Genomic DNA, 17,979 nt, shown 5'->3' on the forward strand with positions numbered 1-17,979 from the left:
TTTCCCTCTCTCTCCCTCTCCCTCTTCCTCTCTCCCTCTCTCTCCCTCCCTCTCCCCCTCTCTCTTTCTCCCCACTCCCCCTCAAATAAATAAAAGAAAATAAGCATAGCCTTAATGTCATGCTATTACATTTTTCATTAAATTATGGAAATTGAGGCTTCATCCAATGTGTGTCAAGATTTCACTTATAAGGTCATTCTAATGAATGAATGTTTTTGAGGTATAAACTTCAAAAACAATGTTATTACGAGGCTTCAAGGTATTTAGAATCTAGGGATGCCTGGGGGGGCTCGGTCAGTTGAGTGTCTGACATTGACTCAGGTCATGATCTCATAGTCCATGGGTTTGAGCCCTGAGCTGTCAGCACAGAGCCTGGAGCCTGCTTCAGATTCTGTGTCTCCCTCTCTCTCCGGCCCTCCCCTGCTCGCATTCTGTCTCTGAAAACTAAATAAATATTTTCAAAAAATTTTTAAAAAGGTAGTTAGAATCTAAACTCTTTGAAAAGTTACTTGCGAGTCATTAAGATATTTGCTTGAGTCGTCTTTCCCCTCCATCGACATATACAAGGCTCAGCTGCCTAAATTCTCTCTTTGCCCTATGGAGCATCCCCACGGTGTGATTTTTTTTTTACATGCTTACACTGCATATGAATCCCCCCAAAAAGTAAATGCACCAAAATTCTAATGTTGATGATCTCTGGGTAGTTCGACTGAGTAGTTTTTGTTGTTTTTTTTTAATTTATGTTTTTTCCCCAAATTGTCAACACTAAACATAAGAGAGACTTTGGAAGGTGAGCTTATTAACTGGAAACACTGCCACCAGGATCCAGTTGGGACCCGGTAGGTAAGAAAACAGGGAGTATGGTTCCTAGGTAGTCAACTGCCACCATTTAAACAAAGCCATCCCTGCGTTTACAAGTGTCCCTAATCCCCTTCTTTTGTGCCATTGCCCTGAGATTGGGTGCAGAACAGAGTTTTTGTGCTGGGCAACAGAGGTAAGGCTGGGGGCTGGATTGTCACTCCCTTGCAGATACTGGTGGGGCAGGATCCTGCCAGAGACAGCCTCACAAGAGATTGGAACCAACATGTGTATTGTATATTGAGTCTCCGAGAAAGGACATTCCTTCTATAGCTTGAGACCCGCTGGCTTTCTAGACATGGGATCCACTAGGGGTCTTCTGGTTGCAAGTAGAAGGAGGTTGGCTGAAAGCTAGTCAAGGGGCTTTTCTCTTTCTGCGGCATCGCCATGATTAAGAGCCAAATGTCTGATCCCAGATGGCCAGCAGAGGGCGCCGATGTGCATGGAAAGTCAATCGGTTTGCAGGCGGAGAGAATTAAGGTGCAGCCTTCCCAGCGGCTCTCCGCCTCCGTTTCTCATCAGTATAACAGGAGTAATAACTATGAGATCTCCCTCGGGAGGTCTATGAGACCAATAGCTATCATCTGCTGAGTTTTACCATAGACCAGGCATATGCTAAAAGCTTTGACACATTTCGGGGCGCCTGGGTGGCTCAACTGATTAAGCCATTAAGCGTGATCTCATGGTTTGAGGGTTTGAGCCCTACATCCAGCTCTGTGCTGACAGTGCAGAGGCTGCTTGGGATTCTCTCTCACTCTCTACCCCTCCTCCGTGTTCTCTCTCTCTCTTTCTCTCAAAATAAATAAACTTTAAAAAATTTAAAGCTTTGACACGTTTCATCTTATTGAATTCTTCCAATGACCTAATGAGAGAGCTATTATTAACTTCCTTTAACAGATGAGGAAACTGAGGCATATAAGGTTAAGAAACTGAGGCCCCTGGGTGACTCAGTCCGTTAAGTGTCCGACTTCGGCTCAGGTCATGATTTCACGGTTCATGGGTTCAAGCCCCACATCAGGCTCTGTGCTGACAGCTCAGAGCCTGGAGCCTGCTTCAGATTCTGTGTCTCCCTTTCTTTCTGACCCTCCCCTCCTCATGCTGCCTCTCTCTCTCTCTCTCAGAAATAAATGAAACATTAAAAAGAAAAAAGGTTAAGAAACTTGCCCAAGTCCACATACCTAGTAGATGGGCAGGGCAGGGAAGACATTGAATCCACACTAATAGACTCCAAAGCCCACGATCAATAAATGTTGGATAAATCGGAATCTGAGTTTAAATGGTGTATCACAGTCCCACGGCCAGTTAACACAGTGCTCCGGTCTCTATGGGCTCACACCCCATTCCTTCTGCACCTTCTCACAGGCTGTAATTCTAGACCTGGGAGCTCTCTGTACTTTGAATGTCTGGGGAAGTCATATGGTGGTCCCCTTGGTGGCTCATCTGACCCCTGTTTCCTAAGCAGATACCTGGATTGGCGGTGGTGGGCCCCCTGTGGAGAGGAGGGGGGTGAGGTCAGCCGAAGGCATAGACCCTCCTGGCCAAAGTCCCAACACCTAGACAGAGCTGATGACAGTAACATTGGTACAGAAAGCAGCAGCTGGACAGAGTCATAGAGCAGCCAGCCAGGGTGCCTTTATGTTAAATAATACTGCAGCTAAGAATCTAACAGCTCCAGGGCCAGTAACCAGCCTGGAAGATGTCTGATCTCAGGGTGCCTGGGTGGCTCAGTTCGGGTCAGGTCATGGTCCCAGGACCGGAGGATTGAGTCCCATGTTGGGCTCCTCGCTGAGCATGGAGCCTACTTAAGATTCTCTTGCTCTCTCTCTCTGCCCCTCTCCCCATCTCTCTCTTTCTCTCTAAAATATTTTTTTTTTTAAGTCTTCTCTCTCCCCTGGGTTTGGGATCAAAGGTCTACAGTAGCAAAACTTCCTTCAAAACCACAGGGCACAGCTTTTTGATGTTTTGTCTGTCTGTTACATTGTTCATTCATTCATTCATTTGTTCGTTCATTCTGCAGAGACTATGGTTTCTTTTACATATAACCCCACAATAAATTTGAGATCTATGCCTATCACAGATGCACCTTTAAGGACATGCATATATAGAAATGAATGGTCACGGCTATGTATATTTAGAGCCTCTAACATAGTTGATTTCCTGGGTGGATTTTTTTTTTTTTAAATATCTGCAATACTTTCTCCCTCACAACCATTCTAATCCAGGCTATCTCTCTTCCACTCAGCAGGAGGGTCAGAAGGGAAGATGAATTATTAACTCTTCCATTAGTTCAGATAAAAAAAGTGAGTGGGAAGCAAATTTACTGTAGGCCCGGCACACCCTAACTTAATAAGAATGACCTAGGAGGTCACAGGGCCAGTGGCACAATGGATAACGCGTCTGACTACGGATCAGAATGACCTAGGAGGTCATCCACAAAGCCCCCTTTCGGTGCTCAGTCAGACTGTGTCAAGGTTTGAAGCATGAGGCTTGTGGGAACGGCAGATTCATAACTGCCCAGAGGTGCCAATACTGTCTATTAAGGAACGTCTTTAATCCTAAAGAACAACAGATGCTTTTGATTCCTACTGTATTAAATAAGCAGATACAAGATTAATGGTGTTATCTGGAGCATTACTCACTATTATAATAGAGACACTCTGTCATTTTTGAGAGGATGCTGGCTTGCATTTGACATCCCTGGAGAATATGCAGGGACCCGGGGTTCATAGTGATGATGTTTGCTCTCTTAATAAAACCATCATGACTAATGAAATCACACACTGCTGTAAATTTGACAAAGTTCTCTCTCCTCCTCTCACTTTTGTTGTTTATCACATCCTATGAAACAGGTTACTATTCCAATTATTTTCCTTTAAAAATGTTCTTCTTTCCTTTCACCACAGCAGTTCACACTCGTTGCAGAAGCCTCAGAAAACATATGAACATAAACAGGCGGTAAAAATTACCAGAATCAGGGTGCCTGGGTGGCTCGGCCAGTTGGTGAGATCGAGCCCTGAGTTGGGCTCTGTGCTGACAGTGCAGAGCCTGCTTGGGGTTCTCTCTCTTCCTCCCTTTCTCTCTGCACCTTCTCTGCTCTCTCTCTCAAAATAAATAAATAAACATTTAAAAAATTACCAGAATCTCATCACAATTAACCATTATCAACAGCTCAATATTTGCCCTTAAAGTCTTTTTCTTTAGTCTTAAACCTGTAAGACTGAAGAAAGAATATATATATATTCTTATATATATATATATTCTTATATATATATATTCTTATATATATTCTTATATATATTCTTATATATGTATATTCTTATATATATATTCTTATATATATATTCTTATATATATATATTCTCATATATATTCTGATATATATTCTTATATATATTCTTATATATATTCTTATATATATATGTAAGAATACACACACACACACACACACACACTGTAAATATATTGCAAACAGCCTTCCATGTCATTAGTCTTCTACCACATCCCTTCTAATATTTGCCTAGAATTCCATTTGAGGAATGTGCCACCATTTGTATTAATATCCTATCAATTTGGACCATAAGCAATCTGTGATGAATGCCTTCTGACTATGTGTGTGGGCACCCCCACAATCACTGCATGAGGGTAAATTCCTATAGGTGAATTGCTGGTGCCAATAGAATGTGCCAATTTAAGGTCAGAGTGCCCTCCTGACAGATGCACTCCTACTGCACCCTCCTCCACCTGGACCACCCCCCACCACGCTCCGCTAGGAAAACTGAGGTCCAGAGCAATCCAGGGACCAGGCCAAGGTCACACAGCCACCACGTTCCAGCACCTGGGTGTGAACACAAGTTTCCCAGATTCGAAGTCTGGAACTGTCCCCCCACAACAGAATCCCCAGCCCCGTGTCCCTTCAAGTTCTCCAGGCAGCTGGAGGCCAGGCCGACACCCCCTGTCTCTGGCCCTCCCACCTCTCATTTCAGCCGCAGCTTGTGGGGGAAGTTCTGAGCCACATGCTGCCTTCACAGCGCACAGATAACGCTCTGCGTGACCTGGATGCGGACAGGGGCTCGAGGCAATGGGACGGGCCCTGGGAGGCTGTGCTGCCCAGCTGGGACCCGCTGGCAGACACCCGCGGGCATCACGGCAGATGCTGCTGGCGCCCCCGCCTGTCTCCCTCCCCCGCGGGTCCACCTGATGCTGCCATGGGCGGTGCCCAACCCCACAGCTTCCCCGCTTGGGCTCACATCTCTCTGTCCTCCACCTGAGCGTGTCCTTGCACCCCCCGAACCCCTCTAGCACAGCAGGCACAGCCCCGAGCGGCGGAGAGTTTACAGCCTGATGGGTAACCCGCACCCAACAGGGGACAGGAGCAGGTGCGTCAGCGCCCAGTCTCCCTGCGCTCCGGGACAGTCCTGAGGTGCGCACCCACGGTTTCAGAGAGCATCTCAAGCGGGATCGGGCCCCAGCTGCCTTTGGAGTTAATTTGCTCACTCACGCGTTCTTCAGCGGCTTTTCTCCCCTTTTTCGCACTTCCTCCATCTTCTGACTTCATGTTCCTGGGCTCACTTTACACCGACATCCCTGCACCCAAGTCCTTGCTCGGGGGCTTCTTCCGGCTTGCCACTCCTCCTTTGATATTCCTGTGCGAGTTAGAATTTGCTAAAACCACGATAACAAATTGACCCCGAGATGCTTTCCTCAAATACAGTACAAGCGTGTCCAGGGCAGGCGTTCCCAGGTGCGTGTTCGGGTTGAGCAGGAAGGGAGACCTGCCCGGACCCAGAAGCTCTGCCATCACACCCTGTGGCCTCCAGGGGGCGCTGGTTGTCACACCCCCGCACCTGAGAGCGGGGGCGGGGGGGGGGGTGGTGGGAGGAGGCCAGGAGTTGTGGCCGGCCCAGGGGGGTGTACCTGACTTCCATTCACATTCCCTTTGACCGCTCTCCAAATGCTGCCGAGAGAGCCTAGTCCTGTGCCCTCCTTCCGCGCCCCCCCCCCAACTGGAATCACTGCTGGGCAGCCATTGACTGGCTACCCTTTGCGGGGGGGGAGGGGGGGGGACAGAGGAGGAGGAGGCATTCCAGGGAACAGCCAGCAGTCTCTGCCACACCTCTCAAATCCACTTCCGAAACCAAAGGAAATAAAAAACCAAACTGCTGTTTGCATAAGTTTCTACTTGAAACACAGTGACGTTATTTTATGATTTTTTTTCCCCCAATAATTTTAGGCCGCCGGGGGATCGGGCACCTGCTCTGTAAAGATGAGCTGCTGAGGGCCTCCCTGTCACTGTCCCACTCCCGGTCGGTGCTCATCACCACGGGCTTCCCCACGCACTTCAACCACGAGCCCCAGGAAGAGACGGATGGCCCCCCGGGAGCCATTGCTCTGGCCGCCTGCCTGCAAGCCTTGGGGAAGGAGGTCTCCATGATCGTTGACCTGAGAGACTTGAGTTTGTTCAAGAAGCTTGTTGAAGAGGCTGTTGAGCAAGGTGAGCAGTGAGATGAGCCCAGTCCATTTCCCCACGGGGATCCCCGCGGGCAGAGGGTGGGGGTCAGCGAGCCTGGCTCCTCCCCAGCACCCCGCACAGGGCCGTGCACAGGTCGTGGGGAGGGGGGGGGGAGTTGGCCTTAGGGGCTCAGAACAACTCTTTGCTATTTTGGTATAAGCAGCATCATATCCGCACTTTATGGATGAAGAGGCTGGGCCTCAGAGAAGTCCAGGTGATTTCCCCACGTGGGAACTGTGAGCTGGGAGTTTGAACCCAGGTCCTTCAGGCTCCGGAGCCCAAGGTCCCACCGTGCATCTGCTCCCCTCCCTACAAGAGCCCTGGTGAGGACTCAGCAACCCCCCAGCCAGCCCTGGACTCCCACCCCCCAGCTGGAGGTGGGATAGTCCGGAACAGAGTGGCTGAAGGGCTCTCACCCGGGGCCCATGGGTGGGGATGCCCCACGCTACACGGGCTCCCGGAGCACTCAGGTGGCGTGAGAGCCGCAGAGCCACAATCTTTTCCTTTTAGCCTCTAAAAAGGACTTCGGTCCCAGTAAGCCATACCCTCTAGCACCGTGGAAGTTTCCCAAAGGCTGTATCTGAACATATAGAATCCATTTGGCACAGCAAATGTGTGCTGAACACCTACTATGCGCCAGGCACTGTGGAGATCCATCAGTGAGTAAGACTCACCCTGTCCTGCCCTCCTGGAGAGAGCATCCCAGGGGAGTGTGGCTGACAAGAAGCCATCCGGGGGCAGGAAAGTGTGTGGTGTAGAAGAAGGCGTGAGGCTGGGAGGAAAGTGGACCCGGATGGGGGATGGTGAAGGGCAGCGCAGAGGTGGGCTATTTGAAACAAGATGGTCAGGGAAGGCTTCACGGAGAAGGTGACATTTGAGGCAAGACTGATGAGGTTGATGCATGGGGGAGGCCAGGGCTGTCTGCAGGAAGAGAGCCCAGGCTGTGACCGTGGCCAGAGCAGAGGCCATTGGGTAGAGTGGGCGCCTTGCAGGTTTGAGAAAGGGCTACTGGCTTGCTGACTGGCCTGGCATGAATAAGAAGAGAGGCCAGAGGCAGGACAGAAGGGTCCCGAACTCAGGCCCGGAAGGGTCTCATGAACATCTGAGCTTTTATTCCAGGTGGGTTGGGGGAGCCCTAGGGGGTCACGGAGTGGAGGCGGGCCGTGTTCTGACTTCACTTTGAAAGGATCACCCAGGCGGCTGTAGGGACAAGGTGGAAACTGGCCAAGCTACTGCAAGCAGGAGACGGGGGGTGGCTTGGAGTGCGGGGTACCCCGGGGCACATCCCTGTGGTCCCAGTGATTTTAGCCACAGCTGGGGCAGAAGTTCTGATTCACACCAACCTGACCGGGCCCCACTGCAAGCCAGTGCTTTGGGGGATTTCTCCAAAGCTGTGCAAAACCGCTCGGTCCAGAAGTCAGGAGACTAATGTCTCCAGGAGCCCCTCAACCAGTGCCGCAGGGGAGACAATGCAGGAGAGCCCATTGCCTAGAGCAATGCTTTTCCTCCCTCCAGCCCTCCCTTTCAGCTCCTCCCCCCTGCCTGCTGGGACCGTCTCCCAGACAAACCCTCTGCACCGAGTCTTCATGTCAGACTGGTTTCAGGGGACCCCAAGAGATGAGCGGTACAGGTGGAGGCTTCGAGAAATAGACAGATCTGTCCATATTTTGAGGGTAGAGTCATGATTCCGGATGGAGGGGATGCCGGGTGAGACGGGAGGCCAGGATTGCTTCACAGTTTGGGCAGGGTGACCAAAAGGTCGCAGCTGCCGTGACCCGAGCGGGGGAAGACGCCGCTGGTGGGAGGCAAACACCGTGTGGCCGCTGTGGAAACTAGTATGGCAGTTCCTCAGAAAATTTAAAATAACAAATACTGTAGGATTCAGCAATCCCACTTCTGGGTATAAATATACTGCAAAGGAACTGACATCAGGGACCCAGACAGATACTGACACACCCATGATCATAGCAGCAGTATTCACAGTAAGCAAACAGTGGAAGCAACCCAAGTGTCTGTCAACCGAGGAAGGAATAAACAAAAGGCAGTACATACAGACAATGGAATGTCATTCAGCCTTAAAAAGGAAGGAAATTCTGACACATGGGTGAGCCTTGAGGACATGCTAAGTGAAATAAGCCAGTCACAAAGGAATGAATAGTGTATAACTCCATTTATACGAGGGGCCTAGAGCAATTAAAACCATAGGAACAGAAAGTAGAATGGTGGTTTTCAGGGGCGGGGGCAGGTGGAGGGCGGAGGGGGCGTTTGCTGTTTAATGGGTCTGGAGTTTTCAGTTCGGGAAGATGAAAACATTCTGGAGATGGATGGTGGGGTGCTGGTCAAACAACACTGTGAGTGTACTCACTGCCGGAGAACCGTACACTTAGAAATGGCTAAGAGAGGGGGTGCCTGGGTGGCTCAGTCGATTAAGTGTCCGACTTCGGCTCAGGTCATGATCTCACGGTTCGTGGGTTCAAGCCCTGCATCAGGTTCTGTGCAGAACATTTGCTCAGAGCCTGGAGCCTGCTTCAGATTCTGTGTCTCCTTCTCTCTCTGCCCCTCCTCCCCTCACACTCTGTCTCACTCTGTCTCTCAAAAATAAATAAATGTAAAAAAAATTTTTTTAAGAAATGGCTAAGAGAATAAAATTTACATTCTATATTTTACCACAATTCAATGTTTTAAAAGTTTTTAAAAGAGTGCAGGTTGGAGCCTCGGGGTGAGAAATCTATCAGCCACACAAGTGGAGAAGTCAAGTAGACAGATCTACGAGTCAAGGTCAGGAGAGCAGTCTAGGCTGGAAAGATAAATCCGAGCAGTAGGCATATTGATGGTCTTTTAAGTCCAGACACAGGGTGAGATCACTGAGGGAATGTGAGACAGAGAAAAGGGCCCAGGATTGCTTCCGGGGACCCTCCACAGGGAGAGGGGCAGCCAGCAAGGGAGATGGAGAAGGGAGGGGCTGCACTGAGGACAGAGGAAAACTGACCGACTGTGGTGTCAACACGGAGAAGGTATGGGCCACGGTGGCGGCCAGTGCCAACGGGCTGGCAGTCTTCTCCATCTGACAGCTCAGTCCGGTATTTTTAGCCATGTGCTTTCCCAGAAGCAGGTCTGCCCTCCCCACTCACCTGCTCGCCGGCTCCGAGGCTTCAGGGGCACATGAGCTCAGAACTGGGGCTCACCTGGCCAGGCGGTTTAGAGATGGAATCTGCCGTGTCAGATTCTGCAGAAATTTCATTACATGTGGACGAAGAAAGCAAAAGAGATTTGGCCCTTTTAGTGAAAACTATTTCGGTTCTTTTTATAACCAAAGGCTGCACATGTTTAAAGAAAGAGCTTAGTCATTTCCTCCCTGTCTTGAGCATAAATGGACCAAACTGATACATTGGTTCTTCGTAGCTCAGGTGCGGGTTCTCATCTTGCCCAGACATTCCTTTCCAGAGTCTCTTTCTCTCTGTGCCCCCGCCTTGGGGGCATGTTATGTGCCCTGCCCTGTTTGGCCCCCTGTGCTCCTTCTTACAGGTATCCTGTATCCTTGATCCAATGTCAAGAAAGTAAGAAAGCACCAGCCTTAACTTAGCACCTACTAAGCGCCGTCTTCCCCGGGCTCAGTGCTCTGTCCATATCCTATCACTTACACCCCCAAGCAGTCCTGGGGGCAGGGGCCTGGTTAACCCCATCTTGCAGAGGAGGAGACCACAGCCAAGGGAATTTCCGTGACGTGTCACAGAGCTAGGAACATAGCTTCCCACCCAGGGGTATTTTGGTCCCGGTGCTGGGTCACCAGGGTGCTCCTCACAGCACAGAAAGGGGCTGGGTCTTTCAGCTTGTTGTGACCCGTCCACCCCCGGTCCCTGGCTCGTCCCGTGTAGAATGTGCTCGGTGGATATCTCTCGGTGGACTGACTGCCCTCTTCTGGTCTTTCCCTGTTAGACATGGGGTGGGGCTGGGGAGGGATGTTGGAGAGAGGCCCTTTAGGGTCTCCGACAATGATTCTGGCCCCTCCACCCTCGGGGGCAGTTCCCAAAGGGCTTGCGGGCAACAATGCAGTGAAGCTGGGCCACCCCGAATCCACATTTATAATACAAGCACATGGTCTTAACCTAGACCTTACCTGGGTTGGGTTTGTGGGGGACGAGTGTGAGGGGCTGATGATGGAGATTACGACACCCCCTCTGTCCACAGAGCGGTTCCGGGGGGTCCGATCCCGGTCGCAGGCCCTCTGGTAGGTATCTCAGGCTCTGCGGGGAGACCTCATCCAGGGCCGGTGAAGGCGCAGGGACTGTACCCCAAACTGCTGTGAGGTCTATTAGTTAAAGAAAATCAAGTCCATTTTATTTATTTATTTTTAAGAAAGATTGAACTAGTTTCAATCTATTCCAGGAAGGAGACCTTTTTTTTTAATGTTTATTTATTTTTGAGTGACAGAGACAGAGCACGAGTGGGGGAGGGGCAGAGAGAGAGGGAGACGCAGAATCTGAAGCAGCTCCAGGCTCCCAGCTGTCAGCACAGAGCCCCATACGGGGCTAGAACTCACGAAACCATGAGATCATGACCTGAGCCAAAACCAAGAGTCAGATGCTTAACTGACGGAGCCACTAGATGCCCCAAGTCAATTTTATTTTAATTGGGAATTTGTGTGTGCTTTCCACATATTCTGCAATAATATGTATTATTACTGTAATTAGAAAAGGTGCCGTTTTTGAGAGTCAAATTCACTTTTGGAAATCACTCTACTATCAGTAGCTAACTCCAGGCTCGGACTCTGGGACCTCTCCTCTGTTGTTCTGGAACTTCCCTAAAGGAGTGCAGGGAGGGAAGGGTGGGGAGCAGATGAGAACTTAGGATGGAAATTAAGATCCTCCGTCACTGACCTTCCGTGCTCAGCTTTGCCCAAGTTATATAGCATCTCTGAGCCTCAGTTTTCCTCTTCTGTAAAATGGGATTCGTAATGGTTCTGATCACATAAAATTGTTGTGCTGGTTAAGTGAGAGCGCACATGTCACATGTTTAGCGGAGGGCTGCCTTCCTGTCACCTGGGCACCTAAATATGTCCTCAGCGCTCACGAGGACAGTGAGCCAGAATAGGCCTCTGATCACACGGTGTTGTGGACATCCACATGCGGCCTATTCGGTGCCACTAGCCCAATTCCACCCCTGCTCAGGGTCACACGCTCCACCAACCCTACTGTTTACTCAGGACTAAAAGTAAGCAAGTACCCTTGCGTCCCAGATCTTGGCTTTCCTAACAGAGCATTCTACAGGTAGGTGCTGCCCCTCATGATAATGATCCTCTCCAAAGAAGCTTTTGAAAAGCCAACGTGAATTTCCAAAATGCAGCCCTAGGGCTGATGTGTCCACCCTTTGCCTTTACTTTCAAGGTGTCCTGAAGTCACAGATCCCCGTATTAACGTTCCAAGGTGAATCAGCAGGAGCTGCTCAGGCATTTCTCTGCAAAGATGGGGACCCCAAGTCACCTAGGTATGTATGTCACCTCCCAGTGCGAGTGGGCGGTGGGGGAAAGCCCCCCCACACTCGTTGACAGCTCCAGAGAGGGAACAGAGCCCAGGGGTCTCAGGGGCCAGGCGGGCGGGTCACAAGCTGGGGCTTCGCAGAGGGTCTCTGGGAGTGGCAACTCCCTGAGAGATGGCATGTCTTCCCAGGAGAGGGAGACATTAGGAAAATTATAAAAAAACAAGAACTTAGCAGCTTCTCAAACTGGATTATGACCCATTAGAGAGCAGTGAGTCATTTCAGTGGGGGTAACCAGTACCTTCGGAAGGTGAAATAGAAATAGAAATACAATTGAATACTTTAAGTCGTAATGTTAAGTATGCTCATGAAACTTTATGCAGCTGCGTGTATTCTTTTTAAGGTTTATTTATTTTTGAGAGACCGAGACAGAGCGTGAGTGGGGGAAGAGGCAGAGAGGCAGGGAGACACAGAATCTGAAGCAGGCTCCAGGCTCTGAGTTGTCGGCACAGAGCACGACGTGGGGCTCGAACCCACGAACCATGAGATCATGACCTGAGCCAAGGTCAGACACTTAACGGACTGAACCACTTATGTGTATGTTTTTACTGTGTGTTATGATCAAACATTTTGAAAAATACATCTATATTGTAGGTAGGGGTGTATTTCAGATCTTACAATTTTTAATACAGTGTTCTGCAAACTTTTTCGACAGAAGTAATACATAACACATTTTGCATTGCAAAACAGTACACATGTGTACATGCACATGCGCATGCTCACACACACACAACTAAAACAAGCTTCAAAAAACAATATATTCTGACATTTTCTATTCCAGCCTGTTCTATTCTATTCTTCAGTGTTCTATTTTACTTTTCTGGAAATGCTGACCCAGCCTAATAAATTTACCTCACAACCCACTAAGAACTATCTTGTTAGAACTTAAAACACTGATGTAATAGGCCTGGAGGGCATAGCTTCACTGCACTTGACAGCAGAATTCGGTGATCTGATATGCTATTTAAAGCTGCAGGAAGATGTATGGTTCGTGTTAGAGATGTTCATATTCTCCAAACAGTTGGCATATAAACAAAGCTCCGGATCTTCAGAAAGAAGCTAGAAAATTCTCCTGTGTGGAATCTGGATGGCAGTTAACACAGGTGCTGCTCTGTTTGCTGAGTGGAGAGAGGTGGGGCCGATCTGATGGTCAGGAGAGAGGGTTCTGCTCTCTTTGGAGAAAATGCATTAACTCTTTCCAGGGAACAGCCTTCCCAGGAGTGAATTACTTCCCACTGTAGCTAAATGGACCCTGAGGGCCTAAAAAAAAAAAAAAAAAAATCAATCCCACCTTCTTGAGGTGTATTAACTGAATTTTCCTGTGGGAAGATCCAGAAATGGTGTTCTCCCTGCAGAATAGAGAATGTATTAATCTCATTTGGAGGTCTGGTTCTAAACAGCTTTTTTTTTAACACCTTTGATATAGATCTAGAGGAAATTCAGGGTCAAAGCTCCTTCCTCCTGCGGCTCCTGGGTGGCTCAGTCAGTTAAGCATCAGACTCTTGGTTTCAGCTCAGGGCATGATGTCACCGTTCGTGGGTTTGAGCCTTGCACCAGGGTCCACACTGACAGCGCAGAGCCCTCTTGGGATTCTCTCTCTCCCCCTCTCTCTCTCTCTCTCTCTCTCTCTGCCCTTTTCCTCTCGTTCTCTCTGTCCCTCTCTCAAAATAAATAAATAAACTTAGAAAAAAGAAAGAGCTTCTTCCTCTTGTTGATTCTGCTTCTCAGTGGCTGCCTTTTTCTGCCGTGGACACGCAGCCTCAGGATTACATTCCAAAACCTACCCAGTGGCCTGTTCATCCAGGCACATAGGATGTCACCACATTCTGCACACCCAGAGGGCACAGACCAGCCATAAAGATTCTGGTTTTGAAAAGATGTACAGGGGCGCCTGGGTGGCTCAGTAGGTTAAGCATCGACTTCAGCTCAGGTCATGATCTTGTCTGTGAGTTCAAGCCCCGCATTGGGCTTTGTACTGATAGCTCAGAGCCTGGAGCCTGCTTCACATTCTGTCTCCCTCCCTCCCCTGCTCTTTCTCTGTCTCTCTCTCTCAAAAGTAAATAAACATTTAAAAAATTTTAATAAAATAAAAATAAATAAAAACATACAGTAAAAGCATTCAGAGCTTAGATTTTTTTTTACTGTAGTAAAATATACATAACATAAATTTTACCACTTTAGCCATCTTAAGTGTGCCGTTCATGTGCATTAAGGTATATTCGCGTTGTAGTGCATCCACATCCATGACTTTTTCATCTCCCAAACAGCAATGTCGTCCCCGTTAAACAGTGACTTTCCATCCCCCTCCCACCTCCCACCCGACCTGACCCGTCTACTTCCTGTCCCTGTGAATCAACTGCTCTAGTACCGCATATAAGTGAAATCATACAGTACTCGTTCTGCGACTGGCTGATTTCAGTTGGCAGATTATCCATGGGATTCATCCATGTTGTAGCACGTGGCAGAATGTCTGTCCGTTTTGAGGATGTACCACACTTGATTCTTTGTTCGTCTATCTGTGGGCACAGGGCAGCTTCTACTGTTTGCGAGTGTGAACCCCGCTGCCGTGAACAAGGGTGTGCAAGTATCTCTTGGAGACCCTGCTGTCAGTTCTTTTGTGGAATTGCTGGTTCACTCAGTGATTCTATTTTACATGTTTAGGGGGACCACCACACAGTTTTCCATAGCAAAGATTTTTTAAAATTTATAAATAATGTTTATTTATTTTTGAGAGAGTGAGAGAGGCAGAGCATGAGCGGCGGAGAGATGGAGAGAGAGGGAGACACAGAATCCAAAGTACGCTCCAGGCTCTGAGCGGTCAGCACTGAGCCCGACGTGGGGCTCGAACCCACGAACCATGAGATCATGACCTGAGCCGAGTCAGACACTTAACCAACTGAGCCGCCCAGGCGCCCCTCCATAGCAAAGATTTTAAAGAACTCCATCGTGGGAGGATTTAGAGAGTTATAGAAGTGCGATTTTCGTGTTTTTAAATTGGATTATCAAGACAGTATTCTTCCTGAGATGGCCGGGGGTAAGCTACATGGGGGATGGGCATAAGGAGGACACTTGTGATGAGCAGTGGGTGATGAATCACTGAATTCTACTCCTGACACCAACAATGCACTTTATATTAGCTAACTAGAATTTGAATAAAAATTTAAAAATAAAACAGTGGGGAAAAAAAGATCATATTCCTCCTAATAATGATAGCAATCACAACTACCACCACTTACTGCCCACTGAGTAGGTGCAGGGCCCTCTGCTTAGCACTTCTTGTGCCTTTTCTCCACTATATTGTTGAAGCCTCTTTAAAACCCGGAGAAGTAGGTAATGCAGGCACAGCATCCAAAAATGAGGCCTAGGGAGGGTGCTTTCAACACCGTATAAGACAGGACCCCTTGTCAGGTCATCACATACAGCAGGTGTGGGTCAGAGAGGTTAAGTACTTGGCCCAGGCCATGAGTGAGAGGGCCTGGACTCAGAGCCACACGATCTGATTCCACAGCCCACAAGCTTACCGCTGCTGCCTGTGTCTCTTATCTAATCTCTGTCTTGCAATTAGATTCACTTGTCTTCCCTTTCAACTCTTTTTTAAGTCTGTTTGTGTTTGTAAACTGAACAAGACCTTGGAAGAAGCCAGTAGCCACTAACGCTCACACCTCTGGGTGCTGGTACCCACTGGCGAGTGGAGATGGTCATTATCTCATGGTTTGTGTTTTTCCAGCCCCACATCAGGCTCTGTTGACAGTGCAGAGCCTGCTTGGGATTTTCTCTCTCTGCCCATTTCTCCCCTCCAAATAAATAAACTTTAAAAAAGATCTGATCAACTAGCCCCCAGCACAAGCCATGGCACACATAAATGTTCAGCCAAATTCTGTAGGAATTTGTAGGAATCAAAGAAAGAGTACAAGGGTCCTTCACATAAACACATGACCCAACAAGGCAGCCACACCCTCCATAAAGCCCCTGTGCCCTTGCTTCCTGGCAGATTTGACCATCTGTTGGCAATAGAGCGCACAGGAAGGGCCGCCGATGGTAATTACTATAATGCGAGGAAGATGAACATCAAGCACTTGGTTGACCCCATTGATGATCTTTTCCTGGCAGCACAGAAGATTCCTGGAATCTCATCTTCTGGTAAGCTGGGAGCACGGAGAATTCAACAAGAGTGTGTCCACACTGAATGCCTTTTAGTGACTATTGAACACGTGACATGAAGGCATTTTACGGGGCCCATAGTTTTCTACTCCAGAAATGCTCTTTGTCTATCATGGTTGGTTTAGACAACAAAGATGTCATCCCTTAGAAACCCAGCATTCCCACGAACATGAAAAGGAAACAACACTTTCGCATATTCTTCCCCCAACTCTACAATATTAAAACTAATAGTAAAATAAGGGCACCTGGGTGGCTCAGTCAGTTAATCGTCCGACTCTTGGTTTCGGCTCAGGCCATGATTTCACAGTTTTGTGGGTTAGAGGCCGTGTCAGGCTCTGTGCTGACAGTGTGGAGCCTGCTTCGGGTTCTCTGTCTCCTTCTCTCTCCGCCGCCTCCCCCACTCCCGCTGTCTCTGTCTCTCTCAAAATAAATAAATAAACTTAAAAAAAAACCCTAATAGTAAAATAATAATAATACAACCAAGGCATGGCATATTCTTTTGGTCATGTAGGACAAATAGACCGTGTATATACTGTCCCTCATCTTATGAGAGCTTTAATTTTTAAACATACCTTAGATATATGATTAGTGCCAATATTCTGATTGCTAATAATACAATAATGTGATCGTTTGTGTTTGTACAGAATGTCATCGTTTTCAAAGAGGGTTCACATCCATGTGTTGTGGAAGCCTCTTTGACACCCTGGGAAGTAGGTAAGGTAGAGAGAGTATCCAGAAATGAGACCTAGGGAGGTACCTAGAAGTCATTGAGCTCATTAGTGTTGCTGGTAGATTAGGAAGCCAGACTCCCAGGCCCCCTCCAAACATGCTTTTCATGGAATCACGTTGTCTTAAGCGAATTGCTGAAAGGTTTGATATAACTCCCAGAACAGTGTTCTTCCCCTGGGGGTAGATATAGATCCTGGGGTAATTAAGGCAAGTTTCTCTGTTCTCTGTTTATTTGTTCTCTTCTCTTCATTCAAACTCTTCAGAGTGTTTCCCTGACTCATTAGTCACCTTTGGCTTTTGAGGTTTGGATGAGACGATGAAAGTCTTCCTGGCTGAGTAGAAACTTTCTGCAAATCGCCTGGTCTTTCCCAGAAGAGGCCTTGGGTGTGGTGCTCACAACACAATCGGCTTGAGCTTCCGGTCTGTCGGGGCTGGCCTGGTGGAAGACCTGAGGGCTGGAGGAAGGCGTGCCCGGGGCACGGAGGGAAGGGGTCTCCTAGTTCAAAGGGGGCAATCAGGGTCTGAAGGAGCTGCTCTTCCCCTGATGAATGGACCCCTAATCTTTGCTTGTCCCCCCAAGGAGGCTCCCAAGATCCCAGAGGACGCAGGTAGGGCTCGCTGTTTGTACCTTCCGATTGCCCCCCTTTGTGGGTGCCTGGACCCCTCTCTTACCCGAAGGAGCCCGAGCTTTTCCTATGATTTCCCACAGCACCGCCTTCTCAGCAGGGCCACCCCTGGTCTTTTCTCCCCTCTGCTCCATCAACAGCCTGTTCCTCAGTTTCCACAGGGAGCTACCTTGTCGTGGACGCACTACTGACCCCCCAGGACCTGAGCGCCACCCCCTTGGAGATTCTGGGAGTGCCATCAAGCGAGGAAAACAAGGTCACGGGCAGGGCTCACCTGAGGAAAAAATGAGACAAAATTCATAAAATGCAAAAGAGCAGAGACAGAAATAGACAACATACCAACGCTGGGGGTTGTCATTAGTTCCCTTCATTCAGTCGGCAGTCGTGGACCCAGAACACTTTTTGGAGAGAAATCCCCAGGGTGTGGACCTAAGGTGTCTGGCTGTTAACAACAGTCTGATTTTTTGGACCACATCCAAGTCTCCGGTGCTTGAAGCACGGTAGCTCTGGCGCCTGTCTGCCATCGCACAGCAAATGCTAGCCTCTGGTGGAATGCTTCCA

General features: G+C 48.7%; 1 protein-coding gene across 6 annotated transcripts in view; it reads left to right on the forward strand.

Moving 5' to 3' along the window:
• Window positions 1–17,979, forward strand: part of DGLUCY (D-glutamate cyclase) — a 75,078-nt gene that overhangs the window by 48,792 nt on the left and 8,307 nt on the right. For all 6 annotated transcript variants that reach the window (XR_005528495.1, XM_039232541.1, XM_039232544.1 and 3 more), the window contains 3 exons: window positions 6,089–6,349; window positions 11,752–11,851; window positions 15,894–16,042. Coding sequence is in view for 5 of the 6 variants with exons in the window: in XM_039232541.1 (XP_039088472.1) it covers window positions 6,089–6,349; window positions 11,752–11,851; window positions 15,894–16,042 (510 nt within the window). In the remaining variant the exon portion in view is untranslated. The remainder of the gene's footprint in view (window positions 1–6,088; window positions 6,350–11,751; window positions 11,852–15,893; window positions 16,043–17,979) is intronic.

Source organism: Hyaena hyaena, unplaced genomic scaffold (assembly GCF_003009895.1).
Source record: "Hyaena hyaena isolate Hyena2069 unplaced genomic scaffold, ASM300989v1 scaffold_67, whole genome shotgun sequence".
Lineage (NCBI taxonomy): Eukaryota > Metazoa > Chordata > Mammalia > Carnivora > Hyaenidae > Hyaena > Hyaena hyaena.